The sequence below is a fragment of the Drosophila busckii genome, chromosome 2L (assembly GCF_011750605.1).
Source record: "Drosophila busckii strain San Diego stock center, stock number 13000-0081.31 chromosome 2L, ASM1175060v1, whole genome shotgun sequence".
In the NCBI taxonomy this organism is placed as follows: Eukaryota; Metazoa; Arthropoda; class Insecta; order Diptera; family Drosophilidae; genus Drosophila; species Drosophila busckii.
The window spans coordinates 8,151,218-8,175,003 of record NC_046604.1 but is presented as its reverse complement, the minus strand read 5'-3'; the positions used below and the strand labels follow the sequence as shown (position 1 = coordinate 8,175,003).

Genomic DNA, 23,786 nt, shown 5'->3' with positions numbered 1-23,786 from the left:
ATAGACTAAAACACTTTTAACTAAACGTGAAACATTAAATTCTGCTTAAGCGCAATGCGCTCTAACAATTTGCATTAACTTTACCGCTTAACAACTAATTTCTCTACGCAGGACATTGCCGAAGGACATCGGTCATTTTACATTTACATACAATTTAAATGCTCTATACGCAAGAAACAACAAAAGGACATTCATATGCATAATTTATAATACTTATGTACAACTCTTTATTGACTAAACAAACTAACATACTTAATTATGTACAGCACTCGATTATCTAATTAAGTATTATATATATATTTATAGATTTATGTTGTTGTTGTTGTTTTTGTTTTGGTTTTTGTTTGGGAACATTTTTCTTTGCTACAAATAAGTTTCGCTACTAAATTTTCAGAGTCTTTTTGAAGTTGCCTTAAGCTAAACTATCGCCTAGATGCATTTATATATATATTGCATTCGCTATATGCATTTATACATGGAAAGTAAACTATTGTATTGAAAATGCTTTGCAGCAAGAAATGGAAATGTTGAAAGTTTTCTCTAAATATGCCCTCAGTTTGCAATTGATATATGGAAAGTCAAACATAAAAGCAACATTAACTTCCATGCTGATATGCACTTTATTTACGGAAGATATGCCAGCTGTCAGTTGAAAGAGAGGCCAGTCCACCTTAATTGGATTGGAATACATGCTCGGAGCTTTCGCTTATGTACATACAAATCTACAGACATTTAACATTTAGCTCAGTAACTAGTCTAATTATTCTCGCTGCTCGCTCTTCAATGGAAGCAATTCAGACGCAGCTCTCGGGCACACGCTGCGTCATGAGGCAGTCCTTGATGGCATTTATGTTAATGTTGTCATCCAAGTCCTGCGACGAGTTGCAGGAGGTGGTCGCAGTGGTGCTGGCGGTAACGCCCACGCCCATAACGCTGCCCACGCTGCCAAGCAGCAAACTGGAGCCAGAGCCTGGATGATGATGCTGCTGCTGCTGCTGATGCGCATGATGTCGATTCAGGGTGGCCATGTGACTTACACCAGCGCTGCCTGCATGGTGCAGACGTCCGCTGGCATAAGCATTCATTATATAGCCACCGCCACTGCCCAGGCCAGGCGGCAGCGTGCCAACGCCGCTGCTATGCGCCGGCTGCAAATGCGCGGCCAGCGTCGCCGTCGATGAGAGCGAAGTGGGTGAGCCAACTAGAGTGCCAACACCATGGGGCTTGCCCACGCCAGCGCCCGTCAGACTGCTCATGATGCTGCTGCTGGGCGAGATGACGCTGCTGCTGCAGCCGCCGCCGCCCGCTGTGACCGCAGCCAGCAGCTGGGCGCGCTGCGTATTGATCTGATTGTAGGTGACCGGCGCATTCACTGGATCGCTGGTCAGCGCCGTTGTTGTCGTCATGGCCGCTGCCTGTGGACAGAATGTTATAGTTAAATTTGAAAACGCTTTGCCTGCCAACTCAGCTGGAAGCTTCAGTGAGCAGCCATGCCCAACCCCAAAATAAATTTGAGTTGCCTACACAATTTTCTAAAAGAGTTTTCGCTACAAGTCACATTAAGTTTGATACATTTCAAAGCTGATAATGGGTTTTTAAACGATTTAGCGCCTCGTCAAATTTAAACTTTTTTTGCTGCCAAAAATAAATATTTCTTGTATGCCGTCGAAAATGAAATTCTAATTGAAATCTCTACTCGCTGCTACAAGCATTGAATGTGCATATTTTCATTTATTTCCGTTGCTGCTCTGTTGTTGCAGCAGCAATTTTAAAATTATTTAATTAACGAATTGAGTTATGCGCCAGCTACGCCGGCTGCCCCGTCTATCCCCGCTGGCTGCTGCTGCTTTGGTTAGTATAATTTAAATGTAATTGAAATCAGCGCAGCAAATCCCATTTGTGCTGCATGCCTCTCTTATCGGCCAAGCTGCAACGAAAAATGGCGTAAACCACAGTTTTGGCTTTTCCATTTATACTTTTTTTTTCTATATGCTGAGACTGCATTGCAAAAATTTGCGGCGTTCTGGGCATTGGCAGTGGTCAGTTTTTGGCAGATTAGCGATACATTCGCATACGTATTTTGCCGGCCACGACAGTCAATTGGTCATTGGTCACATGGTAGCTGGACAAGCTCTAATCGCACTTGAACAGCTTATGGTAATCACAAACAGCAACAGCAAATGCATAAATATTTTCTAATTGCCGTTTTAATTAAATGCAAACATATTGCTAAACAGAATTGTGCTAGTGCGAGATAAATAAATACAAAATTACAGATCCGCTAATTAATCGCCTGTAAGACAAATTTTATATTGAAAAAGGGATGAAGCAAGGTATCGAATTATTGGCTGAGCTGTTTAATTCGGGATTTCTATAAAACTATCGATCTAAAAGTAAAGCTCATGGGCGTAGCCAGGGAATAATTTTTACACATTGGTATCAAATATAATTTTCCAGAATTTTTTTTTATTAATTTTAAGCGCCTAACAAAGTTTGCGAATGCAGGCGAGTCTGAGAGATGACCTATCATCTGGCATGTCTATACCCAAAGGATAAGTACATAGTACTTAAGCGTTAGTACTAAATAATACCGAAATAAATAATCATAGCAGAACTCATCATGCTAATTCCACGTATAATTATAATAGAATATTGAAGCCCGTGAAATTCATTTCGAAATATAAATTTCTATCAAGGACCGTAGGTGCTTTAATTTGTACTAATTATGAAGCTACGAATTGAAATATTTTTTTTGTATTACGAATAGACGAAATTAAAATTTGAATTTATGTATTGAGCTTTATGCCCCATCGCTTATAGAATACAAGTTTAGATGCCAACTTCACTTTGTAGTTGCTCTATGTGCCGCACATGTTGCCCCTCGAATCTAATTCAACTGATTTACTGCTTTAATATTACAATAATAAAAAAAACAAAACAACCAGCAGCTTGTTCGCTCCACCCCAAACTGTGTGCAATATAAATACCAAAAAATTGATTGATTATGGCTAGCTGGAGATGATGTATTGTTACCTTGGTCGCTGGCAAGCTGCTGTAGGAAGCAGCTTGCTTTCAGCATTAGAGCAAGATTTAGAGCATGGCTTTTATTTATATCCCTCGGTGGGTTTGCCATGCCACAAGACGTGCGATTTGACAGTTTAAAAGCTTTTTTAATATACACCCCTTTGCAGCACGTTGCAAGCAGCCAACTGGGGCTCTCTCTCTCGCTCTTTTTTTCTCTCTCGCTGCAGATTGACCAGTTTGCTGGCTGCTTGGATTTTGGTTGAGCAATTTGGCAATTTGAGTATTTGATTGGTTTTTAGTGTGGAAAACAGATTGCGGTATAAGAGATAAAAGCCAGCAGTGGCAACGTGGCTAATATCGTGGCCAACTGACAAGTGGCAGACGTTAATTGCTGCCACCAAGCACCTGGAGACTGTAAAATCGGCAATGCAACACATTTCAGCCCACAGACAACTTTATTTTATTTAGGCAATCGCAATCGCTTATTCTAGTTGATTGACCTAATTAAGCAAATCAATTTCAAGCAGCTTAGGCAACTCCATTGGCAATAAATAACCCACAAAAAAAAAACCTTCTGTTCTGTTCTCTCTACCATACTTACAGTTCCATTGGGTGACCATTTGGAAACGCTGCCAACAACTCCAACTCCAGCTCCAATGCCAGACGGCGTGGCTGCGGCAAACTGATGCGCATCTCTGTCTGCTGTGGGGCCTGCAGCTGCGGCAGCAACCGCCGTGGAGGTGCTGCTGCCAGTGCCAGTGGTGCCGGCTGTGGTGCTGCCCACATTGGAGGCATTGCTGCCACTGCTGCCGGCGCTGCTGCCGCCAACTGGTGCGATTGAAATTTATTGATGATGGTGCCACGTTTTGGGTTTGTTGCAGTGTCCGTATCCGTGTCCGTGTCCGTGTGTTTGTGAGTTCATGTAGCATGTACATGTGGGGATGCGGTTACGATTTAGATTGGCGGATTCCATCGTTAAAAATATTTACGATTAAAAGAAAATTGCAACCGTTGATTGGATTGGATTGGATTCAGTTGCCATCGGAGTTGGGTATCGGGTATCGGATTGGATTGGTGAGGTCACAAATGTTTGGATTGTCGGTCGTATTGTTGTGTTGATGAGATTGATTACGATTACGGGTATACATCGTGCAGCAGGAAGCAGCAATTGCGATAGCGTGGAGAATACACATGGAAAGTAAACGTCAGAAAAGTGGCCATAAAATTTGATTAAACTTTAATGGTCAAAGTGCACGTTGTCGCACTAAAACAACATGCGACAGTCTAACAACAGACAAGAGTAAAAAACTAATATTCAGTCTAACGAAGCTCACATACTCTTCAAATATAAATAGTAATATATAGTGATTAATTGCTATTATTTTAAAACTCATATTTGTTTAAAAGGTTCAGGAATTAACAAAAAGAAGTCTTGTTGAAAAAATTATAATGTTGAAACTACATATAATATATAAAATATAAAATGAATATATATTAAGCTAGCTAATTTTTTTAAATTATTGCTACACTTAATATTAGCTGCTACCCTTAGCTCATCTGAGCTTATGTCAAGGACAACTATTTACGACACTCACCATATTGCGATGGTATTACATCAGGATCACGTTCGTCTTCCACCAAGTCCTCAGATGATTTTGTTTTAATATCCGTGTGTTGCCAGCGCGGCTTTTCCAGATTGCCACTCTGCGAGACACAGAAGTCAACAAACATTATTAATTGCCATCGAGTCAAGCCGAGCTAAATCGTCTTGGGCATTTTGTGTATTCTCACCTTGAAGACATCACCAGATTGCACGACCACGCCCGCTGCCGTCGCCTTGTTGCCATGCTGACGATTGCTACGTAAATTGTGCAGAAATGTCACCACAAATATTCGTATCGCGATGGCCACTCCAATAATTATGATGGTCAAAACGCTGCCAACAATTACAGGTGACAGCGTCAGTGTTACATCGTCGTCTGTTATCATTGTTGTTGTTGTTGTCGTTGTCATTATAATTGTTATTGTCATCAGGCATTTGTTGTAATTATAGAACGACAATCGGCAGCCATTAATCATCGTTGGGGTTTTAGATAGATTGGCCCCATTGCAAATATATTCACACATAGGAGGTGAATGGTTGTCGGCCGGTTGGAAAGAGGAGCAGCCAGTCAAGTGGTTCGTTCAAATTGAGTTGGTTGGATTTTATTTTTGGACGATTCATGTGCGCAGCCATGCAAAGAAGAACATTTATATAAAAATAGCGTGAGTATAATATTCTAAAAAAAGGATGCATATATCTTATGCATCAAAGGCTGCACAGTGACTAAAAAATTAGCAGCTAAGCAACAGAACCGCAAAGATAAATAAAATTATTTTTATAATTTTCATTTAGCTTGTGCATAATGAAATATTATTTAATCATAATTATCAAATAATACTTAGTTTTCCAATTTAAAGAACACAAATTGGCAATGAAATTCAAGTTATGATATGTTCGCCTATTGAATTTGTTATCTTTAGATTTATTTATATACTTTAATATTATTAATTCATTTAGAATGCTTGAAGTTCTTTTGAACTTAAATCTGTTTTCTGAGTAAAAAGCCGCTTGGAATAACAGTAAGATTATTATTATTTTTATATTTTTTTCCACGCTTATAGAGATTTAACCACAGTGCGGCAGATTTTGTGTAGCTGCCATGTCAAAATGTAATTTTACACATATTTTAGGCGCGTTGGTTGGCGGGAGAGTGTGGGAAATAAGTGTAGGCAGACATGTGTTGATTATATAAGTACTGCGGAGGTGTCCTGTACACAGGTAGCTGTCAAGTGCCGCTGTATATGTGAAACAAGGATCCGTTCTAGAAGTCCTGCACTGGGATTAAAACATGAAATCACATACAGGCTGCAGCAGCAGCAGCAACTGGGAAACTTTAACTGGTCTGAGCGGCAGCTTCATGTGTCAAATGCAAGCAGCTCTATGATTCCTATCCATCAATCAGGCGCACTCATACTTATGAAGCCCTTAGCTGTGCTTACATATAACGCTGTGTGTGTGTGTGTGTGTGTCTGTTAGCGCCAACTGGCGACTTGGTAATGCCACTCACCTGTCTTGTAAGCTGCCGAGCCAATTATGAAGTCGGGTAACAGATATGCGGCACTGCGGCCCTTTTGATTATACGAATAGATACGTATACGCAACGAGTTGTTCTCTTGCATCATCATCGAGGTTAGCGTGTCCATGTTCTCCAGCGAGAAGAGCGCCTCGTCTGCATTGCTCACATTGAATCTGTCAGCGGATGAAAACAAGAAAATTTCCTTTTTATTAAATCCAAGCACACATATATCGTCAGCCACTGAGCCTTTAATCATCTGCAATCAAATATCAGCCAGAGAATATTCTCTGGCAGCTTGTAAGGCCCAACACCACCGCCTCCGCCCCCGCCCCGGCCCCCGCCCATTGCCCGTATGATGCGAAATGCTGCAATCATGACCTCAATTTGAATTTGATGCCTTTCGCCTTGTTGCGGCTTTCACTTGTCTTGTAGCTCACACTTTTATTTTGGCTTTGTTTGCTCATTTCTTTTATTTTTTTGCGCTGCCAATCCTAAAATATTAGGGTTCAATGTCTATATAAATTTTACATTATTATTCGCTTTTCCTTACAAGCATACAGTATACAGTATAAGTATATGCATGTCATTTCCTTTTGCAAACATTTCTTCATTGATGAGGACTTGTGTTGCGGCTCCTTGGAGACTTTAACATTTGTGCTTTTATGAGCACGCCTGCCATTGTTTTAATAAGCAATATTTATAAAATGTTGCAGGTTTTTTTTTTTGGTTTTTGACTGTTGCTGTTGTCTTTCTCTCTTTTTGCTTTCGGCCAACTGACATAAATTTATACAAAGCGCCCGCATAATGTTGTACATGTTATGTTTGTTTCTCTGTCTCTGTGTGTGTGTGTGTGTGTGTGTGTGGTTATGAATACGTTTCGATGCCTAATGTTATGCGATCCTTATTTCGCTTTTAAACACCCTTGCGACATGCGTATAAATTATTGATTCGCAACGCATTGTTACTTGAATAATTTTGGGCACAAGGACGCAATGTTTTTACGCCTAATTACACGCCTATGACAACAGAGCAAACTTTCGTGAATATGTTAATATATTTAGAGAGTGTAGTGTAGTTGGGTGTGAGCAGCACACTTGGAGACACACTCCAGACACCTGCCCAACCTAATCTATTCCACTTACAAGCTGCGGGTAACACCGCTAAGCAAGCTGTCAAACGCAGCTATTAATATATCCCGAGCGTCTGCTACGCTTGTGAGCTACGCTATGGCAAATTAATTACACGCTATTTATGGCTAATTTATTTATATGCTACTCAAACTGTAAGCTTTTTCAATTTGCCTTAACGTTTCCAATTGGTTTGTTGCCTTTGCGACATGAAGTACTTTGATTTCAAGGATTTCATGATGCACATTCGCAATGTGCACATGTCGTGTGTTGATGAAGCTCTCAGGCCCTTCTTTGAGGTGTGTGTGTGTGTGTGCTCTTGTAGTTACGCCTGATGAATATGCTTACCTTGTCAGGCCAGTGCGAGAGGAAAACATTTCAAGCACAAATATTTGTGGCAAGCCACCATCGTAGCCAGGTACGCATTGTATGTCAACACTGAGCTCCGTTCGATTGAAGACGGTACAATTGGCAACGGCATTGGGCAAGGCTGCAGCCACACATGTGTGAAATCAGAGTTATGATGTCCATGTTTGCAGTTTAACAGCCAAACAGTTGTGCAAAAGAACGAAGAAGAAGATAGAACATGCAGTTATTGAAATTTCTGTTTAAGGACTTAAAGCTTAATATTAAATGAAAAGCTCACAAGTTTTTTTTGCATTTCATTTGATGATTAAATAATAGTGAATAAACATATTTATTTATAATTACTGTGGCAACGAAAAAATTTAATTAATACAAAACAATTTGCATGCAATAAAAGCGTTTGATATACAATTTTCAATTAATCTCTTTTTAATTCAATATCAACAGCAGTGTATCCATAATGGTAATTAATAGAAACTAGCTCTGCAGCAGTCTAAGATACATTGATAACTCCCTCGCGAGCACACCTGGAAAGATAAAAGGGCTGCTGCTGAGTCGCCTCACCTCAGTGGCTGACCTAGCGGAGAGCGCCATTAATCCTGTCAAATATTAATAACGTAAAACTTTGTATCAATTAGTGCTGTGAGTGCAAATTGCCGGTGGTCATGAATCTTTTTGGTTGTGCCTGCGTATAATTGTGAAAATTGTTTACGCTGATCATAGGCGGGACGTGTGTACCTTTAAAAATGCTGCAGAGCTACGTATCATCATTGAATCATTCTGCTGCCAACGAGATCCTGTGTTCGCCCGATGTTGTTGAATGCCAAATCGGAAATGTCATACTAATTAATATTGTTGTTCCGGCAAGCAGTTCGTTACTTGTTGTTGTTGTATTGTTGTGTTGCAATGGTTGCATCCTTTGACCATGATTACTGTGCAAGAGGGTTAGCGGCGTCATGAGTAGTTAGCAACAAGCAGCAGCCAGCTCAATCACAGGCAGCACATACAGACATGGACATGGACAGGGCAGTAGCAAGTAAGGCATGTTTGCAAAAGTTTTACATTTTTAAAATAGCTCGTTAAAATATTAAAGGTTAAATACGCCCACACACACGCCTCATACACTCACTCACTCACTCACATGTTGACTCAATTATACACAGAACTGTTGCAAAAGCTGAACAATCCGCCTTCTGTGCTGGCTGCTGGGCCGGCGGCAACCTTTTAAAAGGTTAATTATCTCTGGCATATGCGCTTGGACGGACGCTTGGACACGCTTGCCCACCTTGGCTTGGCTGCATAAATCAATAAGTATGCTGCGAAAGTACGCACTTGTATGCGTAAGGAGAAATCAATATTTAACATCGACTGCGCGCCCAACAAGTAATTGAAGTACGAAAATTCAATTAAAAATTATTTCAAGTAAATAGCACGCAGCATTGTCTTTAATCGTTGGGCGCTTTAGTATTAAAGCGAACGCAATTTAAGTGTTGTAAACAAAATGGAGAAAAAATGGCTTTGTCTGCACTGTCAAGCAGTTAAACGCTGATAAATTAACTTGCAGACGCCTTCAACCTACCAGCCGCGCCCCAAAGTATGCAGCAGCTTTTTAATGTTCACGCTGCTGTTTCTCTTCTCTGCTGTTCTCTTCTCTTCTCTTCTCATGTTGTTGCCGCTGGAATAAGCTACCACAACAATTACAGTACAACGCAGCTGCGCTGCCAACAGCCTTGCATATTTTCCAGGCGGCTAATGATTAATTATTTTAGCATAAAGCGTCAACTCAAGACGCAGCGCACAGCATAAAAAATAAAAACAAATTCAAATTGAATACAGCAGCAAAAAATAAAAACAGCCAGCGAGAGACGGCAGGAAAAATTGAAATTAAATACCAGACAACACACAGCACATCTGGACGGACTGCTCTGGCTCATTAAAAATACATTAAAGTGAGCAGAAATGCGGCAATGCTGAAGTGACAACGTCCAGCTGGAAAATTTCGTTAAAACCGATTTGTAATGAAATAATTTCAATGTTTTTGTTTGCAGACAAAATCGTGTTTAGTCTTTGAAGTGCGAGCACAAGCCAAAATGTTGTTGAATTTTCGCACATTTCCTACAATATAAGCTCCATTTTCCGCTACGCACATATACGCACACATACGTACACTCACACACACACACACACACGCACAATTACAGTCATTTGTCAATTTAGCAAACGTTCCGTTGAACAGGAAACCGGAAGCAATTGCCTACAACAGCAAATAAAAGGGAGAAGGCTTGGGATCTGACAATGAGCCTGCTCGAATTGGTTTGTTTTGATATTCGGAGCTCTTTGTGTGTAGGCACATACCGTGGCGGTGGATCCGCTTGTATCTCGCAAACAACCTCAACGGTTTCATCCTTGGAGGCACCAATTAGTATAACGCGATCCGTGTGTTTGCAAACGGGCGTATCTGTCAGATAAAGCATAAAATAGAAGAGATTAATTGATGTGCTTAAAGCTGCTGTATAAATTCTAAATTCCATTAAATTAAGATATTATCGCCCTGTCGCGACTGACGATATTGAAACTGTATATATCAAAAAGAAAAATATCGCTATCGGCTACAAATCGTCCAACAACAATAACGTGTCGCTGTCGCGTAATTACCACGCATAGGAGCCTAGCATTGAAGTTTAAATGTTTTAAAAATTCGTTGAAAAATGAGACAACGCATTTGCTTTGCGCGAATTTGTTTGGGCGTCGCAAGCGGCAAACGCACAAAAGTGATTTAGACAGAAGAGCGACGTTACGCGCTGCCAACGCCCACTCATCAGTTAGCGTAAGGCGTTGTCAAGAGGGGGAGTGTGGGGGGTGTGGTGCTGCCACCTGGCAGTCAGCTACAGTCAGTATCAAAAGGAAACGCCGAGAATGGCGATGGCGATGGCGAAATGCGAATGGCAATGGCAATTCGTGGAGTGCTGACGTTGTGGCGTCCTTGTTTACTTGAAATTAATTAATGTGGCAACATGATTTAGTACTTGCAGGTAAGTAAGGCGTTCATAAATGTTAAAGGATTATTAGCTGACAGCACATGTGGCGTATGCGTAATTTTCTGTCGTCGTCGTAGCCGTTGTACACACACACACACACACACACTACGTGCTATCCGCAAGTGAAGCCCAAAGCAAAGCAAACCCAACCAAAACCCATTAGCAGTCAGGCAACTTGAATTTTTGATGAATTGTTTGTCTTAAAAATTTACAAAAGGGCGTAATTAATTAGCTGAACAGCAACGCCTGCTTCGCATACAGTCGCCTCCTAATTGTTGTTGGTGTAGGTCCTCGTTCTTGTTGTTGTTACTTATTTAAATGTCAAGGGGGGCAATTTCTAGAGCCATTTGATTAGACGCCAGCTAATTAGACAATACTTCAGACAGCACTTAGATAACAATTATGCGGCCACTGGGTTCATTGACATTTGCGAATATTTAGCACAGCGCTAACAAAATTAAACTCAATTTTTATTGCAATTAAAATAAGCACAGCTTATATGCCGATTGACTTTTCTTGACGGCACTCAGTTACTGAGAAGATCTTGTTCTCATTCTCAGAAATAACACTCGATGCGAGACTTTTAAAATAAAATATTAGCCGTATTCTATTAAATTCAATTCTGTGAATTCAAGCAAATATTTTCAAGAGCAACAATAGACTGTCTTCAAGTCAATCGAGTTGTTTTTCAAAAGAAAAGAGTCTCATTCTTAAATAGATGCGTACGTGCCTTTGAAAGAGATATTTACATATGTGCCTTGATATTTAATATTCTATATATAAAAAGCAATATTAATTAACTCTAGCGATGCACAAGACTTTAATTTATTTCACTTATGTAATATATAGATATAGATAGGAAAAATATTTGTGGGTCATAACAAGAAATTTCATTTGTATAGCATTTTTTTAACAATTTGTTAAAGTTTGAAACTCTTTGCGCTTTTTAAAATACAATACAAACTTAAATTATTACCCTTAAAAAGAACGTGCACTTAAATAAATTTATTAGGGTTTATACTAATAGATTATGCATAATTTACAGTGACATTTACACTGCCTTAAAACATTATGCTTATAGCAATAAATTAAAATAAATAGATTCATTTGAAAAGTATCAAAATAGATTTGCTATTGAAAAAAGTTTCAAGAATAATTTTTATAGTAGTCTATAACACTTTAATCACTGCCGGCTTAACTTTATTTGTTATAAATTAAGCAAACTAGATTGGGCATTAACTAAGGCATTAAGTGCTAAAAAATATATATGGGATTAAAGCAAAGTGGCTGCGACGCCAACGTTGAGCATTTAATTTATAGCTCCGCAGCCATGCGCCTGTCATGTTGCATAAAGTACCTCACATTAGACACTGGAGTGACTACACACACACACACATACACTCATTTGCATATGTGTGCGTGTGTGTAGTGCGCCGTCGAAACTGCAGCACTAAGCTCATTATGAGCACGATCATCATCAGTGCGGAGATGGCTGTCAAATTGCTTGAATTTAAGCGCAGCTGGCAAGCTGAAGCTGCTCTGGCATTGGCTTTACTCTTAGCTGGCAAGAAGAGTTGCCAACGTTTCGCGGACTGTTAAATTGAAGCAGAGTTCCGCAGAAGCTGCAGCTGCTGCGGCTGCTGCTGTTACTGTTGCAACAATAACAACAACAAGGGCAGCCAGCAATGAATTATGACGCAAACTGTGTGGCAAGCATATGAAAAGGCGACTGGATTTGCAATATATATAAGGAGTGCAGTTGTAGCGTTAGCTGTCGTTGTTGTTGTTGCTGCTGCTAGTAAAAGATGAAAACGAGTTGGCAAAATATTGTATTTATGCAAAGAGCAGAATGAAAAATATTTTCACAGCCTTGACTTGCAACTGCGACCAGCCAAGTTGAGTCGGCTTGAGTTGAGTTGTAAAATGAAAACAGCCGCGTACACCAAGCAGCAACAGCAAAAGGGGCAATAAAAAAATATATGCAATACATCAAAATGAGGCACAAGTCCGCTGCTATCTGCTGATGCCAAGAGCTTGTCCTGCCAACGTCAACGCACGTACGACAACAACAGGCTCGCTGTCTGTCTGTCTGTCTGTCTGCATGATAAGAAAACATATGTGCCGGCACTGAGAGTAAGTAGACAAGCAGATAAATGATGCCAAAGGAAAAAAAAATTAACGAAAAATTATACATTAAAGCTTTGCTGATTTAAACCAGAAGCCTGGCAAGAAAAAATACGTGGAGTTCAGATTAGTTTATAAAATGGTGAGGCGTGATTAAGCCAAGACAGCGAATGAGAAAGCGAAGTATCAATTAGTTTATCTAGAAGTTTTTACTAAGTAGTGTTAGTATTAAAGATCATAGTATTAAAAGTCAGTATCAAAATAGATAATATATAAAATTTGTTATAATGAGTTTTCACACTCCAAACATTTGAACTATATTTGGAATTTTTTGTAACTTTGTTTAAGCATAAGTAACTATATGTACTTAATTTTTAATAGTTGTTGTAATACTCTGCTATGGTCTACCATACATAGTCGAAATGAAATATATAAATAATTTAAAAAAAAATAAATACCTGCTAAATATTCTAGATTAAACTAGTTTAAATTAAAATAAACAAATGAAACAGTTTGAATAAATAATTATAACAATAATTCTCGTAGACACTTCTATTGAAATTTATCTCCATTACTTACATTTAACACGCAATGGGAGCTGATTGCTGACGGTCTCGCCTTCGTCATTGATGGCACTGCACGCATAATTTCCCGCATAGTGTTTGGTTATCTTCTGCAAGACCAGACTTTGATTGGAGCGTATGACACGCGCAGACGTATTGTGCTCCAGATGAATGCCCTGAGAATATGAAAAGCAGCATTTATTAATAAAAAAGATAAGTCAGAGCTGCTCCACAATGCTATAGACTCCCTATGCGCTGGCAAGCGGACTCAATATCAATTTGCCAAATTGTGTGTTGGAAGACACACAATGTGAGCCTGAGGCAGAACGAGAGAGACACAGGCGCTGTAATAGCAACTGGGTGTGGGTCCGGATTGGGCTACTGTTTGTGGTGGCTTGGCGCTTGGTGCTGCTTGCCGCTGACTGATTGTGAATGCGGTGAATGAAGTTGAGCGACGCCGAAATCAATGCCACAAATCCCAAAACTATTTTGCCTTAAACGGCACAATACGGAACGGGGGTGCTCACCCACACCCCACCACACGACACACACACAACACTTTTCACACCAACAGACTTGGTGTGAATTGAAATGAGCAAATGCTGCAGAGCAATGCAACTCGCAGCAGCAGCAGCAGCTGCAGGAGCAGCAACTGGGCGGATGCTGCAGCTACCGCAACGCATACGCAACTTGCCATGTTATTGACACTTAAACAGAACTGAATGGAAAGCCAGTCAAGCAGACAGCCGTGGCTCACGTTGGTGCTCAGCTCTCTGTTCCTGCTATACTTGTATGTTTGGGTTTTCAATCAGGACTCGCTCGGGGCTAGGGAGCAGGTGAGGGCAGGGGGACAAAGGCGTGACAGCGCTCACTTCCAGCTGACTTGATGCGACCTACATTATGTAACCACAACAGTTTCCGCCATTGAGGATTCGAGTGCACGTGACACTCGAAGTAAACATCGTCGCCTTCCTTGATATCATCCGGCGCCAGTGTGGAGCCCAAGTGCAGTTCAACCAGAGGTGGATCTGAAATGTACGGAACAGAAGGAGACGCAATTTAATAAGCTGCATAATAAACATTTTCAGTCATTAAGGCTATGTGCCCAACTCTCTCTCTCTCTCTCTCTCTCTCTCACTTTGTTGCCCAAATTGATTTAATAGTGCCTGCAACTATGAACGATTTACAGCAATGACAGCAAACATCAGCAGCACGAGTTATGAGCAGCATCTAATGTAAGTGGCTAGCAACTTGGCTAGCACTGCTTGGAAACATGTGTTGCCGCTTAAGTCGTTTGAATTTGCTTAACGAGCCACAAACTTTGCGACAGCCAACAGCCAACACAGTCTCAGTCAGAGTCGCTGTCGCTGTCGCAGGACACTGAGGACAGAGGACGAGCAAGGACGTGCACGTGCCAACCTTAATATTGTTGAGTTATTGGCGGCCAAAGCCAAACAGCGGCAGTCGACTGTGACTAGCACGACGACGACGACGACTACGACAACCAGCGAGGCCAAAAGTTTGCTCACTTTAGAACGGCTCGTGCAAAAGTTTACTACACAGCCCCAAGCACCAGCACCAGCACCAACTCTCTCAACTCCCAACTCCCAAAATACTCCCCATCTAGCAAATTTTGTGTGTTTTTTGGGTCGTATTGGCCGCAGTTTTGCCAGCCGGCGCCCGCCAATCAGCAAAAGTGCTCAAAGGACCCGCAAAACTCTTTCGCCAAAAAGTCGCGACGCCGTATTTCCGCACACATGTTGCAGCCCATTTTTGTGATTATCATTTACCGTTGCCGCTACCCCTTCACCACTCCTTACTCTTTTTCGCCCTTTCCATACGCCATGTTGTGCGGCCATCGATCGGCGCTTTTCAGTTTTTTGGGCCTTGAGTTGCTCGACGCGCGCTTTGCTCACTTGCCCCCTAATTTATGTGCAAATGAAAGTTGGCTTATTACGCCATTTGATATATGCGAATTTTAGTACGCAATTTGACGGCAAAAGGCTTGAGCCTTGAGCAACACGCCCAAAATTTTGAACCTGTTTTTTAAATTGCCAACATGTATGACGTTCATATGTAACTCGCTTACTTCTTTAATAAAATTACAAGCAAATGTTAAGCTAATTTTCAAATTTAAAACTACAACTATAAACTTAAGATAAGATTCATATATACATTCACATATACAAAGATAAGATTTATATTATCGAAATTCAATTGAATCGAAATTAAAGTTGTCTTCTGATCTCTTATTCTTATTTATGCAATTCTAAAAAAGATCTTCACTCTCTGTTCAGCCGCTGTTACTTGTTGAATGTTAAGCTGCAGCATATTAAATGTTAAGCCTCTGTTAACTTACGTTCAACAGTAAGCACACTGTCATCCTCATCCAAAAGCTTTGTTCAAAGCTAAAAAAATAACTTTTGAGCTATTAAAATATTAATATATGTAAAAACTAATATTTTTTTATTTTGAAGTCTAACTAAAAGTTGATAAAAATTTTGCCAGCAATTCTGCTCTAAGACTGTAATAACATTTAAAGTTCACAACTCTACTTTAGTTATTTTGCCTTTCGTTATCGCTGTCTAGTGTGCAAATGTGCGACACGAAACAATTCTAGATGATTGGCCTGCTACCATATTTCATTTGGCCATAATCCCAATTGCTGTACTGATGCACACGCCCCACTTTAAAAATATCAACTCAAATTGCGGCATTGAGAAAAATATCGCGATGCTTTCACATTTCAAAATGCCAGGCACGCACTCAGCCACAAGCGCCAATGTTGTCAGCCATAAACAACGCCAAAAGTACACACACATATGCACACACTGATTCTTATGTGCTCGAATTGTCTGCAACGCTTGGCGGATACGTAAACGTATAGTGGTCTGGTCTGGTCGGGTCTGGTTTGGTCTGGAGCATGTTACTGTGCTCATGGGAATCTCTATGTCTGTGATTGCATTGCATGTTTTGTTGTCTTGTTTCCTTGTTTGCCCGAGCCACATTATAAATTTTAAAACGAGCGTGTCACATACGCACACTGCACACACATGCGCACACACATAAACAAAATTATATATACGTAGGCAGGCATAGAATGGAATGCAGCAAACATAAACTTTCGCCAAAATGGCCTTGCCAAATGCTACGCCTAAAGAAGCCAAAACGAAGTTGGCATAATAACTCAGGCATGAATAGAGATATACACACACACACACACACACACATGCATGCATACATATAAAGCGTTTATAACGGCAGGCAACAAATGGCAAGCCATGTCTTCAAATTAAAAATAAGCACAGACTGTCACTTGTGAATAGCTCCACTCCACACTGGCATTGTTGCTCTAAATTTATAAATAAAAATATGACAACAGAATTTCTTATTTTCAAATAAATATTATTTTAAAATTCGTCTAATATTATTGTAAGCATTCAGCATTCAAACTTATCTTAACGCCTATTCCCCATTGACTCGACACTCAAATTAAAAAGCATATTTCGCCTTGAAATATTTATTTTGTTGCTCTTGCCTTAATTTAAAGTCAGGCGGGCATAATTTGCTGCATTTGCTTCAATTTAAATGAATATTTTGCTGTACGTGCCGATCATAAAGTTTATTTGCGACAAACATTGCAACGCCAGGCAGAGAAAAAAAAAGTAACCGTATATGAAAATATTCTAAAAAATAAGCAAGCACATGTATGCAGGTAGATATTATATTTTTTTTATATACTACAGCATAATCATAACACCTTTATTTTTCACATAAGCTAACAACATTTTTTTTATGTATAAATATATTTTTGTTGTTGTACAAATTTAATATTTGAAGAAGTGCAAAGTAAAGAAACAACATTACGTGCTGCGCCATGTGTGTATGCAATTGTATTTGTGTGTGTGTGCACACAGACGAAATCATAAAATACATTTGCAGTGGTAACGCGGCGTATACGTAACGGCGACTTTACGATGTCCGCAGTATATGCCGGCTATTGACCCATTGACTTTTGGCAAAAAAAATAAAGTTAATGTGTGTCTGCTTTAAAAAAATTAAATATTAATATTGATACAAACTGTTTAATGATATTGAAGTCACTTTATGCTGGTGGCTTTTATTTGCTTAATTTTTTATTGGTATTGTACACACACAGACACTTACACACACACAGAGAGTCTTTCATTTAATTTAAGCGCCTAGCATACATTTTGCCAGCCCACATATTTCATTTCATTCGTTTGAAAGAGCTAGAGAGAGAGAGATCAGGAGAGTGAGTGGGGCACTGGCTGCCTTCTGGCCCATGGCAAATTATTCACAATTTGTCATTTGTCTTTGATTTATTTGCATTTTAAAGGCTTTCAGCGGCAATGGCGACGGTGACATCGCCGACGTAATAAATTTAGTTGGCTGTCTACCTTTTGGTAGCTGTCGGCAAATGCCTTTTTATTCGTTTGAAAGTGTACAAGCTTTTTTCATTTTTGTTGCTGTTGCTGTTGCGTTTTACTGTTGCTATTGCTTCTTAGCATATACTTATTTTGTATTCTTTATTTTTTTATTCTTAAGCACAATTTGTAATACTTACAAACGACATTCAATTTCCACATGGTCTCCAAATACAGGCCATTCACATTTGGATTTTCCGCACGGCATGTTATCGATTTGCCATCGTCGTCTGTGGTGGGCACAAAGCTCAGCTCCGAGCGTGTTGAGTTCTTTGATATGTCGTCCTGAAAATGTAACTGCATTAATTAAACTCGCCCAAAAAAAAAAACGAAGAAAATGCTTTAGGCGTTTGCTTTATATATGTTTGAGCGTGTGTGTGTGTGTTTTTTCGCAAATTTGTCGAAATATTTTATGTTTGCAATTTAAAATTTATTGGTGTATACTTTGGCTTTTATGTGACTGCATGTGGGTATTATAAATTTTATAGCGTCAACAACATATAATTAGTTGTGCTTTTATCGTCGTTAGTCTTGCAGTTAGTTGAACGGGTCATAAAATCTTCAGTTTTTACTGTGTCGCCCCCTAGCGGACAGGCGCCAACTTGTTAAATGGCTGCAAGGCGTAAAATATGCAGACACATGTGGTCTGCGCGCCAATGGCGTCTCTCGTATGTGTGTCTGTATGTGTGTGGGTGTCTGTGAGTTTGGGGCCTTGGTGTAAGGGAAGTGTTATTTACATGTGTTTATGCATTGTTTGTTTGCTTGTATGTGTGTCTGCTTTGTTTGGTGTAGATTTTATTTTATGTTAAAGTGCCATAAAGGTGTTAACATATTGTTGTTTAGAATCGAGGCTAACAAGTAGGTGAGTGCACAGGGACGCCGAGCTAAAAACAAAAAAAAAATTATAGACAACGCTATCTTGTTTTCGGTTACATTCGCTTGAACTAAAGTATGTTTCCGTGCAAAAAGAAACTAAATTAGGTGGACCAATAATCTGACGCCAACATGGCCATATAATAGCGATCCTCAAATCAGATCACTTCCATGGGAATAAATTGAAGTTATCGAAACTATTTTAAATCTGTAGATAAATAACATAGCTGCTGAAATTAATGATTTTGAATCAGTACATCTTTCATCACCATTGATCGTCACATATATGCTGCTCTTCTAGTCAAGATTGTTATTCGGTCTGCTACTACATAAACGTCATCTTTGATAGAAAGCCTTAAGAACAATTCTTATATCACTTATGACAGTATCGGACAAGTATTCAGTATATTTGGCATAGCTTAACTCAATCGACTAAATATAAAATAAAAGTGATGACTTATCCCAACAGTAGAGCCGAAGATTTAAATACCTTTAATTTTAGAGAAGTTTCAATAAATACATCTAACAATAAGTGAAAGAAAATAAACTTTAGGCAGAACCTAAAACAGGTCGTCCCACAAAAAATTTAATTTGCATTCCTTGTTCATTTCTTGCCTTATCTTGTATGGAAAATTAACTAGCTTTACATCGATGTCTCTTCATAATATGTTGCTCATTTGTAAATTATGAAAGTGAGCACAATTTTCACACATTTTTGCATCAAGCTAAGTGCAGGTATTTCAATTAAATTACATTACACTTGCTTTTATGCACTTCACTCTGTCTATATTCGTGCTAACTTTCAAATTAAATTCATAGAGTATGCTGTTAGTTTGTTAGCAATGTTTTTCATTCTCAGATTTGAAAAATAACATATTTAGAGCTCTCCCTCTCGTACCTTGGCTACCTTAATTAGCTTCAATACAAAGTGAACTGCTTGCTAGCCGGCTCTACTGCTCCAGCTCCAGCTCCAGCTTGAGGCACCGGCACCCCAAAAGCTTTTGATTAATGCTGTGTTGCCCAAACCCTACACGTAGTTGCTGCTGCTACACTGTACTTTATACTTGCAACCTACACAAGTCGGGCGTATCCTGGCACATACACAAGCGTACAATTGCCGCCCACACATTAGAGCTCTAAAGCAAGGCACCAAAAGGCATGTAGAACATGGCCATAAAGTCGCTGCATGAATGGGGCGGCGCTGCTAGCGGGTGGTGGGGGCATGTGGGTGGTCTTTTGCCGCATTACGGCAACTTTATGCTATGTGAAAACTACTGAAAAACATTTCCGGTCTTTAAAGGTAGCTGCAAACGGCAAAGCAATCAGCGGCGGCATGCATATATGCATATATGAAGGCGGACAGACATGGACATAAACAACAACAACTACAACTAAAGCAACAGCAACGACAGTCGGCAAAAGTTCAGCTTGCAATCGGGGGGCGGGATCGAGCGGCACAAAAATGAATTGCAACAAAATTGCGCTAAAACTCCCATAAATTTGTCGAAAGTTGAAAAAAAAAAGAAACCGTAGAGCAAAAAAAAATTGTAGAAAAGTGGCAATGGCAAAGGCAAAGCCAAAGCGTAACAAACTAAAAACAAAGCAAAACAGAGCGCAGCGAAGCGAAATGGATACGGTGCGGGTGAGAATGTTGTTGTTGTGTATTGTGGAGTTTATATCACATTATCTGTGTTTATTTTAACGGCAAGTGTGGGGGCAGCCACGCCCACGGACAACAAGTGGAAGTTACCCTCTCCCCACTTCGCACAAAGAGTTACGAGCTGCGCTTATGTGTGAGCGTGAGTGTGTGTGTGTGCGTGTGTGTGTGGCATGACTGTGCAAACACAATAACTTATCGAGCTGAACGTGAGTCAGTAAACAGTAGAGCAATTGAGCCCCCCCTTTCCCTCATGCCTTTGGGGGAAAACAATATACCACAAGTGTTGGGCACGGTACGTCAATTGCGGTCATGTGCAAGAAGTGACTCTGCAGCTGCCCCTGGCCGTCTATAACTTGCCACTTACCTTTGTGCGTCGCAATTGACGTTTACCCTTGTACCAGGTAATGATGGCGGCCGGCCTCGAGCCCGACGATTCGCATGTGACTTCATAGCGACGATCCGCAGTCATAGAATTGGGTGGGTCCACAATTTTCACAGTCAATGGTTTCACTGTTGAGCAATATACAAAAAAAAAATGACAATTAATTTCAATTTTTAAATACTCAAATATGAAAAAAGAGACCCCATGTACTCAGCTGCCGGCAGTAAAGTACGTTTATGACTTGATAAATGCATGTTTGCTCTAAATGTTTTCGTTGTTGTTTATAACTGGAGCGAGGTTGTTGGTTAACGCCCCTGACATTCATTCGTTTTTGTTAACATATAATTATTTAACGGGTAATTTGACTGCTGCCCGGAGGCAACTCCGAGCCTTCCCCACAAGTGAGAGAGTCCACCCTATTTATGTTTTTGTTGCCAGTCATAAAGCATAACAGTAAATAAAACCCGGATGTTTTTGTTTAAACAACAAATCTCTGTTTATACAACACATCCTAGCACAGCAATGGCGGCTATGCTAAAACCAATATAACGTATAAATATTGCATTAAGTGAAATGAACTTTTTGTAGCATACATTCCAGCGTAACAATTTGAAGGAATGAAAGGAACTTAAATGAGGAATTTGTTTAGCTTATGACGAATAGTAATTTGAGTCCCACTGTATTTCACTCAGTCCAGACACATAACATACGCCAGCTAACCTTGATGACATGATAGGCAGCGCTACATGCAGACAAACATTGAATAGACAAGTTAATGACTCTAGTGTCGCAGCGCTATCTTGTGCTGTCTTTTGGTCTAACGCCGTATATTCAGGTCACTTGGGGCGTCAGTTTGGGAACAAATTTATTGGACAAAGGCTGGCTGCATTCACTTACAGTGCATATCGAGTATGAAGCTCTTCTCCTTGGGCTTATCTAATTGCGTATTCAATGCCTGACATGTGAATACGGAATTCAAATCGTTGCGCTGCACCGATGGCCACAACAGACGATTCTCGATAACATCGCCGGAATTGTGCTCGTTTTGATTGTCGACAAGTAGTCCATTTACGAGCCAACGGACCTGCGGTTGCGGGCGACCTGTGGTGGGTGTTGGCAAGAGGAAGAAACAAGAGAAGAAGGAAAAAATATAAAACAATCAGTCCATATACACCAAACGTACAAATATATGTATGTCTTAATAAAGGGCATGCCGTCAGAACGAGAAATGGCGCAAATTAAAAAGTCAAGCTTGGGTTGGGGTTGGCGGTTGGGAGGGTGAGGGGAAGGGAATAGAAAAAAATCAAAATTGGAAAATACAAAATAGCGCAAAAAGCGAAAGCGAATCGGGTCCAAAGCTAAAGCAAACTTTGTGATATTTTCATTTTGCAGCTGTGCGGCTTGAGGTTTCCATTCTTGCACTATATGCAGCATATGTGTTTGTTGTTGTTGTTGATGTTGTTGTTTTTTTTTTTTTTGGCCAAAGCTTTTAAGGAAATTAACAGGAAATTGTCTAGCCGGGCGAACGGATATAGCCGCATGTGTGGGAGCATAACACACAGCACACAGCTATATAGGAATATAGACGTATGGAATTGAGCTTTTAGGCAAAATGGGGTTAAGCCTGCTCTCTGGTTTACTTACCGCCCACCACACGACAAGTGATAACAATATCATCGCCCTCCTGCTTGGGCCCCAATTGTGTGCCGTTCAGTTGACGACCCCAACGGTCCAGTATGAGGGGCTGCTCCGGAAGTACTAAAACAGAGCAAAAGAAACAGTTCATCAAGTAAATACACACACACACACGCTCTCACACATTGTGAATTTTGACATGCGTTTTGTAATACTCACTTATTACAGACAAATTGAAACGGAAGCTTTGCGTTTGAGTTGTGCGAAAATCCACACGACAACGATAAATGCCTTGATCATGACGTTTGATATCCTGCAACATTTACGTTTTGGTAAATTATTTGTGTGAAAGGAAACAGATGATTAGCATACCCACACCCACAGTCACACACACACACACACACACAATCACACGCATGCATACAGGTAAGCCAACACATACACACACACACACACGGAGAGTTGTGTATATTTGCGTTGAGAGTTTTGTTACTGGCCATGTAATTTTCAATTATTGCATGTCATTTATTGTTGTTATGTGGTTGTAGTTACTTGTGTGTCTGTGTGTGTGTGTGCGGTAGTTCAACAACATTTAAGATATATGTCGAACAGTTAGTCAGGACAGTTATACGCTGCAGTTGATAAGCAAGCACACAGAGCTTGGGACTCGGAGCTAGCATTTAACGATAATAACAACAGCACAGTGGTCAAGAGTTTGCCATGCATCTGAAATTAGCTTTAGCTGCATATTGTGCTTTTAAACGCAGCACTTAAATAGGCCTTTAAATATAATTATAGTAAATATTTAATTTTAGCTTCAAGCTAATTAGTTATTCGCCCGCTCTCTTTAGCTATTTCTATTTATTAATAATATTTAAATTTCACTCAGTTTATGCACATTATAATTTCGCTGGCATTTATGCATGGCGTTAGGTTAATTGCTTTGCAATTGAAATGCAATTAAAATTAATTTATAAATCAACCTCAGCTAACGGCCTCAGCGAGTGGCGAGCTGCATTATGAGGTTGTTGCAACAACGAGTGGCAAATTTATAGTAGGCCGCCTCTTCGTGTGCATTTCACATTCATTTCCGACTCTATATATGTCGCTCACTCTGTGTGGGTGGCTCGTTAACAGCCCCCCACACACACACCTCCTCCCTTTGCTAAGTGAAGTTTTATACAAGGCTATGTTAGCGGGCTATGCAGCTCCTGCAGCGACTTGGCCTTTAAAAGTCAACAGACATGCTGAGGCGTTGCTTTAAGTACACCGACTGTATATGAATGTATGTCTGTCTGTGTGTGTGTGTGTGTGTGTGCGTGTGCATTGCATGACAATAACGGTAAATCAAGTTATCTGTAAACATGCAAGACATTAATAAACATTTCGCGTGCACAAGGTAATTTAACAACTTTTGATATCTAAAT

At 40.1% G+C, this 23,786-nt stretch overlaps 1 protein-coding gene across 1 annotated transcript in view; it reads right to left on the bottom strand.

The window, feature by feature from the left end:
* Nucleotides 1-296: 296 nt before the first annotated feature.
* LOC108607930 (neural cell adhesion molecule 1-A) overlaps nt 297-23,786 on the bottom strand; it is a gene marked incomplete at its 5' end in the record, with an annotated part of 58,816 nt that continues 35,326 nt past the window's right edge. Inside the window, 15 exons of the mRNA XM_033294152.1 lie at nt 297-1,415; nt 3,626-3,852; nt 4,620-4,728; nt 4,816-5,003; nt 6,135-6,316; nt 7,619-7,760; nt 9,836-9,890; nt 9,931-10,094; nt 13,378-13,537; nt 14,259-14,389; nt 17,950-18,094; nt 20,707-20,852; nt 21,622-21,825; nt 22,369-22,482; nt 22,579-22,672. Coding sequence (XP_033150043.1) covers nt 795-1,415; nt 3,626-3,852; nt 4,620-4,728; nt 4,816-5,003; nt 6,135-6,316; nt 7,619-7,760; nt 9,836-9,890; nt 9,931-10,094; nt 13,378-13,537; nt 14,259-14,389; nt 17,950-18,094; nt 20,707-20,852; nt 21,622-21,825; nt 22,369-22,482; nt 22,579-22,672 — 2,682 coding nt within the window. The remainder of the gene's footprint in view (nt 1,416-3,625; nt 3,853-4,619; nt 4,729-4,815; nt 5,004-6,134; nt 6,317-7,618; nt 7,761-9,835; nt 9,891-9,930; nt 10,095-13,377; nt 13,538-14,258; nt 14,390-17,949; nt 18,095-20,706; nt 20,853-21,621; nt 21,826-22,368; nt 22,483-22,578; nt 22,673-23,786) is intronic.